This window comes from Myotis yumanensis, unplaced genomic scaffold (assembly GCF_028538775.1).
Source record: "Myotis yumanensis isolate MYYU_CA2020_CCGP unplaced genomic scaffold, mMyoYum1.0.hap1 SCAF_5, whole genome shotgun sequence".
In the NCBI taxonomy this organism is placed as follows: domain Eukaryota; kingdom Metazoa; phylum Chordata; class Mammalia; order Chiroptera; family Vespertilionidae; genus Myotis; species Myotis yumanensis.
This window is the reverse complement of record NW_027223756.1, coordinates 82010526-82017818: the sequence shown is the minus strand read 5'-3', so window position 1 is coordinate 82017818 and position 7293 is coordinate 82010526. Positions and strand designations below refer to the sequence as shown.

Genomic DNA, 7293 nt, shown 5'->3' with positions numbered 1-7293 from the left:
TGAATAAATGGTTGAACACGGAAATCAAGAAGAGCCTATAATTATGGGAAAGATTAGAAAAAAGATGGAGATACTCGGGAAAACAATTCTCATTGTGGAGATCTCGATTCTGAAGAGAGAGAAGGAAACAGGCCAAAAGCTGGAAAAGACAGGGTTCAGTGGAAACTAAAATACCTTCAAAGTACAGGGACTTCATTGTAGTAAGCTAAATAATTCAGGACTGTCCCCGTCTAATTATTCCAGGGGTAAATCCCAGTACCCACTTGTCTCATTTCCTTTTCATTCCAACAGCCCTCACTGGAATACAAGGACCTTCTCTGCAGGATACTACTGAAGCCTTCTGTTCTCCAAGGTCTGTCCCTGGGAAGCCCAGTTGAGTTTTTATTTGCCTGGGTTCAGAGAATTAAGGAAAGCAGCAAAAGGTACAAGTTTAAACTTTCCAGCACCTCAAGGGTTGAATTCTCAGAGCTCCTCATTAAGTAAATTGTTCTATTGTTGTTTCATCCTCCAAACAATTCAGATCCCAGGGGGAGCAAAGATGAAAGAATGGAAAAATTTTCTCTGATGCTGTGTCTGTACAAGCATCAAAGGGGGGAGATACATTTATTTCCTCTGAGGAGAAACGCTAATTTCTTCGATTTGACTGAAAAGTGGCAAGGTGTCTCCTAAGGATTGTTTAATGGTCTCACACACCAATTTTCTCTAATGTTCTTCCTTTGAAGAACATTTGGAGTTTCATGGATTATTTGGTGTCCGCAATGTTAACAAAGCAAAGAGGTCCTTTCAAAGGAGAAGCAGAGCTGTAACTAGTTTGGTTCTGTGGAAAGGACCAGCCAAACAAAGGCTGAAAAATGTTCTTGACATTTCCCGGTGAGATGGACCTTCTGTGGACATTAATGAGGGCTCCACTTACTACCTCTAAATAGAGGACTAGAGACAGAAACAATCCAGGTAGAGGGGTTTGAAGAGTGAGAATTGGGGAAAAACAGGTGACAAATATAAACCATTTACATGTTTGTGGGAATGGGAGGAGAGAGAATAAAGCACAGTGTAAAGGCAGTGTGGAACATGAGTGGGTTTAAGAAAAATTTAACGGAACAGGTTCAGCTTAAAAGAGAATGACCACATTTAGTGCAGGCATTTGAATACACAGGAAGTGCTGACTGCATTATCCACAGGATGCAGTCAATAGAAGTCACTGACAATCATAGTGTGCATCACTTTGATTTACTTGGATCAACTTCTTGCATAAGTGTTTGAGAAGCTCTTCCATGGTTACAGTAGGTCTCTTTTAGGGGAGAGGTTGAGTGAGATGCATTAAAATACAGGATGATCAGTGGAAAGAATTATAGCTTCTGCTATTGTAGGGGGTATTAAAGCCACACTGATACTCAGCGTCTCTCTCCTCTGCTATCCATTCTCAACTCTCCTCAGCCTTGAGTATTATCTGTGTTATGAATGACTTACCTGGTGGGGTGATCCTAACTCTCGCCCCCTAGGATTAACGAGTGTCACCCTAATAAATTAAATTTAGAAAATTATTCCTATGCTTTTTATTCTTTTTTTGAAATGACAAAAGGAATTGCTGTTTTTCATTTCTTTCTCTATTTTTTTGGTATGATCCCATTTATAGGAAATGCCCAGAACAGAATAGACACAACTATAGGCAGGGTGCAGATTAGTGATTGCCAGGGCTCGGCTCCGAGGAGGGCGCTGGGAGTGACTGCTTCACTCCTGGTGTTTCCATGTGGGGTGATGTGAGTGATGAAAATGTTTTGGAACCAGACAGAGGTGATGGTTTTATAACACTTACATGTACTAAATGCCACTCAATTGTTCGCAACTGTTCATTTTGTTATATAAATTTTATTTCAATTAAAAAATACACGATTATAAAAGTTTCCAAACCACCAGGCCCCTGCGTGGTTTTTTTCTCTTCCACCCAATTAGAGTAGGCAGAGTAGGCCCCGCTGTTGGGGAGGCTAATCCGAGGCCCAGTGATGCTGATGCTGGTGTCCCCATTGTGGTCGTCACAGAGCCATCTCCCTGAGGGGTAAGTCGTCCTCCGGGCTTCAGCAAGCTTGCTCACGGTGCTGGAGGTCATGGCACTGTCCCTCTCTGAAGACACATCCGCCGGATCTTTATCTTCATTTCCTTTGCATATTGTTTGTTTCAGCTGTTCAATCCTCTTCAATCTTGCATTATTTCCCATCTTAACTGATCTGTTATCCGTTTTCCTACCATAGCTTTTAACACTTTTTGAAATTCTTCCTGCTTGCTTTTAAATTGGCTTAACTGTTCCTTCTTGTCTATAAACCGCTCACAGTCACGGCCGTCGAAGAAGACGGAATCGCCTGAATGCACTTGGCACAGCTCAGCCACTGGCGAGTGGTGTTGCACAGTGGACGCGTTGCACTGCCAGGTACAGCCCCTCTGCGTCCACCGAGTCCATCAGGTCCCTGGAGAGCGGCCAGGGCTGCAGCCGGGAGCCTCTTGCGCCCCGTGTCCCTTCCCACTGGTAGAGGCCATGATAGCCTGAGAGGTAGCTAGTCACTCATTTCCTTTTCGAAAGTGTTATTATTAGTAAACTAGAGGCCCAGTGCAGGAAATCATCCTTCTCCTGGCTGCCAGCACCAGCTTCCCTTTGGCACCAGAACCCAGCTTCCCTAGAAGCCCTGGCTTTGTCCAGAAGGTCACCCGGAAGGATGTCAGGTCTAATTAGCATGTTATGCTTTTATTATTATAGATTAGAAAGCAATGGATTTTTATACATTGGTTTTATATCCTGCAAATTTACTGTATTTGTTTGTTGTTTCTAATAATGTTTGGTGGAGTCTTTAGGGTTTTTAATATACAGAATCATGTCATCTGTAAAGTGTGACACTTTTACTTCTTCCTTTCCAATTTGGATGCCTTTTATTTCTTTCTCTTGCCTGATTGCTCTGGCTAGGACTTCTAGAACTATGTTGAGTAAATGTGGTGAGAGTGGGCATCCTTGTCTTGATCCTGGTTTTAGAGGAAAAGCTTTCAGCTTTTCACCATTGAGTGTGATATTGGCTGAAGGTTTGTCATACATGGCCTTTATTATGTTCAGGCACTTTCCTTCTATACCAATTTTATTTAATGTTTTAATTATAAATGGATGCTGTGCCTTGCCAAATGCTTCTTCTACATCTATTGATAGGATCATATGATTTTTATCCTTGGTTTTGTTATTCTGCACTACTGATCAATTAATGACAATGTTTGCTTTTGGGGGACAAATATACAGGGCAATGACATCATGCAGGGATTTAAGGAAAACAAATTCTAATGTTTTAAATCTCTATAAAATATGATTTTGGAAGCAAATAATGTTAAATGCTCATATTTTAAATATTAATGATAGTTATAATAGGTCAAGGTTAATTGAACAATTTCTAAGTGCCTGGCAGTATTCTAAGGCAGTGTTACTACCACTTAGGACTGTAGAGATTATTATTTAATTGCTTCTAGGCTGTGACGAGGCATCAGTACATTTTACAATATTCACAGGTAAATATGATAATCAACTAGGACTGAAATCCACTTGTCCAAGTACTTTAGGTTTAATTTAATTTAATTCCTTAAAACAACCCAATAAGGTAAGTTCAATTATTATCCCCATTTCACTGATGTGTTTGTCCTTAGGTGTTTGTTACATCAATTTCTTTAATTTTCTCCTTTGTATTTTGTCCAAAATTAAATTATATTGTGACCTGGCAAGAGAAATAAAGATCAGAGTTGGCTTTAACGAGTTGATTTAAGGAAAATTCTCTTTAAGAAAAAATTTAAAATAGAATTGGGTTAGCACTGGCTGGTGTGGCTCAGTTGGTTAGAGTTTCGTCCCAGATACAGAAAGGGTGCTAGTTGGATTCCCAGTCAGGGCACATACCCATGTTCTGGGTTTGACCCAATTCGGGTGCATGGAGGAGGCAACAGATCAACGTTTCACTCTCACATTGATGTTTCTCTCTCTTTCCCTCTCCCTTCCTCTCTCTCTCTCAAATCAATAAAAGCATGTCCTTGCAAACTCAATTCTATTAACATTCTTCACCCAAGTGAATTAAGTTCTAAACATGTTCCTCAAATGAGTAACTATTATTTCTAAGGTACCCCCACAGAGCTCCAAAAAAATTAAGTCATGTGAGAAAACAACACTTATTTTATTGTACTCATTATTACATGGGTTTGGATCTCAGAGGGTCTATCTCAAAATTGCAATAATAGGAAATAATGGTCAAATAGAAAAGAAAGGAAGGAAGATGGATGGAAGGATCTCAATGAATGACACGTCAGTTTTCAAGGCAGTAAATTCCTATATGTCATCTGAAGACATCTTTCACATCTAGATTCCTACTCTGAACTTGAAAATCACATATCACAGTTCTTGTGAAAGGTAGGATAGCAAAGTCAGCTGGCCAGGTTGTGATCCAATTTCAACTCAGTCTCTTCTTTTGAAAAGTGAATGAAAACATAATGTCAAAGAAATGTTTTAAAGATGAAATCAAGTCATTCATGTGAAGAGACAAGTAGAGTCCTGATATCCTAACCACGTTGTTCTAATTACTGTATGATTTTCATATAATTTCTTCTGAAAACAATAACAACAACAACAAGCATACAATCCAACTAAGATGAATATCAGCAACAGATGAGGACAACTTTTTGGGAAACCAAGTCAGCACAAAGTTAAAGTTAGAAATCTTAAGAATAGCTGCAGGAATGCTGACCAAACATGGAACATTGTGGAAACCATATAGAAAAGTCAGAAACGAATTTCTGAGGGAGTTGCTGAGAAAAACGAATACAAAAACAAAAGTGAAATCATACATGTTTGGAAATAGAAGAAATAAAGTCTGTCTTTGAGGTGTGAAAAAGAACCAGATATTTACTAGTAAATTTGCAACATTTACCATTGGGCACACAATGTACACTTATTTCTGAGGCCAGAGATCTATCACAGACAAGATGCTGCTAGGTTAGGGAGCCTTTTCAGGGACCCTTTCACATCCTTGTTCCTCAGGCTGTAGATGAAGGGGTTCAGCATGGGGGTGACTACAGTGTACATGATTGAGGCAATTGAGTTGTGTAGGGAAGAATGGGTCAGAGCAGAACTGAGGTAGACCCCCAGGCTCGTCCCATAGAACAAGGAGACCACAGAGAGGTGAGACCCACAGGTGGAAAATGCTTTATATTTCCCTCCTGCAGAGGATATTCTCATTAAAGAGGAGACAATCTTAGAGTAAGAAAACAGAATCCCTGTGAGAGGAAGTACTCCCAGGAAGACAGCAGACACATACAAGACGATGTTATTGATGAAGGTGTCAGAGCAGGCCACCTTGAGAATCTCAGCAAGTTCACAGAAGAAATGTGGGATTTCAGTGCCGACACAGAAGGTCAGTCGCCTTATTAGAAGTGTATGAAGCAGAGAGACCCAGAAAACGATGAACCAAGATATCAGAACCAGAATGCCACAGAAGTGTGGGTTCATGACGACTGTGTAGTACAGGGGGTGGCAGATGGCCACATACCGGTCATAGGCCATCACAGTCAGGAGGAGATTGTCCATTCCAGCAAAAGTCATATAAAAATATACCTGAATGAGGCACCCAATGTAGGAGATGTTTTTCCTTTGTGCCTGGACATTCACCAGCATCTTTGGGACCGTGGTGGAGGTGAAGCAGATGTCAACAAAGGACAGGTTGGCGAGAAAGAAATACATGGGCGTGTGAAGGTGGGAGTCAGAGCTGATGGCCACAATGATGAGCAGGTTTCCAAGCACAGTGAACAGGTACATGCACAGGAACACTCCACAGAGGAGGGGCTGCAGTTTAGGGTCATCTGAGAGACCCAGGAGCAGGAATTGTGACACTTCTGTGTGGTTTTCTGCTTCCATGCAGCTGGTTTATCTTATGAAGAAGGAGGCAAAAGCAACATTCAGTAAACAGCCAGAAGGCATCTATGGGAGTCATCAACTTTTGGCTCCACCTTTGTGTGGACATCATTCATGATCTAGTAGTCATTCCAATGACAATGATTCACTCATTTAAGTGGTTCCCCAATTTTATTTTAAATTGTAGTAATTATTCAGACTTTCATTAAGTTAACAGAAACTTTCTCTCTCTTTTTATGCTCTACAGACTCGTTCTAATTCACTTATCTGAATTTATGGACATTAACCAATTTCTTCTTTTATATGAAACTTTCAAATATATAAAGACATTTAAGGCCTTTTCTTTGATAATCTCCATGTTTCTTTCATTTCATAATAGGAATTAAAACATGCATTTTCTACTCAAACATCCTTAATTCTGTGTGACCTGATGCTTTATATTGAAGTCACAGTTAACTCTCCATGTGCCTTATTGCATTTCTTTCTAAAAATTTCGTTACTGCTCTTACCACTTTGTGTGGTTCAAAAATGTCTTTAATTTTTGTAAGTTCTCACTAAATACAGTAATTGTTATCATTTTAATTGAATCTTTCATTACAATTGTTTTTGATATGTAACTCTTTCTAAATACAGAAGAGATCTGTGATTTAGAAAGTTGGATCTTCAGTCAGATTTCCTGGAGTAGAATTTAGTCTACCATGTTACACATGTGTGACAAAGTTATTCAATCCCTCTTACCTGCATATATCTCAGTTACACCAGGGGAGTAGTAAATATTCCCTGCAGTATAAGATGGGTGAGTAATTAAATGAGATGATGTACATAATTTTTCTAATGTAGTTTCTGTGACATAAAGTGGACATGTGACAAAAGGGAATTTCTATTCTTAACATCACAATAAATCTGTCTCGCATGGTGATCATTGTTAGTATTTCTCTTAAGCTTTGGCAGTCATCATCATAAACTTAACTGGTTTGTTACCTTTATTTTTTACTGCCATGCAGTGCTTCTAATTAATGAAGATCCTTATGGCTTCCTCCTTCAGAGACTTCATGCCAAGGAGAATCTTCCAAGAAGAGGAAGATACATATAGACTACATTGGTACTAGGGGAGAACAGAAGCACACTATGATTTTAATAAAATAGAAAGCACGTGTGAGGATATGTGTGCATGTTTAAATGCTCTCAAGTGGAGACGTGCTGCATTATAATCAGTGGCATAAACTTAAAAAGTAGGCTTCTTTTAAAATTATTCAAAGTGTCTATAAATGAAATTATCCTAAAAATTGAAAGGCAAATTTAAGATTTGAAAATAAAAAAGCAACTAGTCTAATGGAGAAGATATTTGCAAATAATACCTCTGATAAAGGGCTAATATC

General features: G+C 39.3%; 1 protein-coding gene across 1 annotated transcript; it reads right to left on the bottom strand.

Moving 5' to 3' along the window:
• Positions 1–4978: 4978 nt before the first annotated feature.
• On the bottom strand, positions 4979–5917 carry LOC139009801 (olfactory receptor 7D4-like). The gene has a single exon (XM_070413913.1). The coding sequence runs from the start codon at positions 5915–5917 to the stop codon at positions 4979–4981; it is 939 nt and encodes a 312-aa protein (XP_070270014.1).
• Between the last annotated feature and the right edge of the window lie 1376 nt (positions 5918–7293).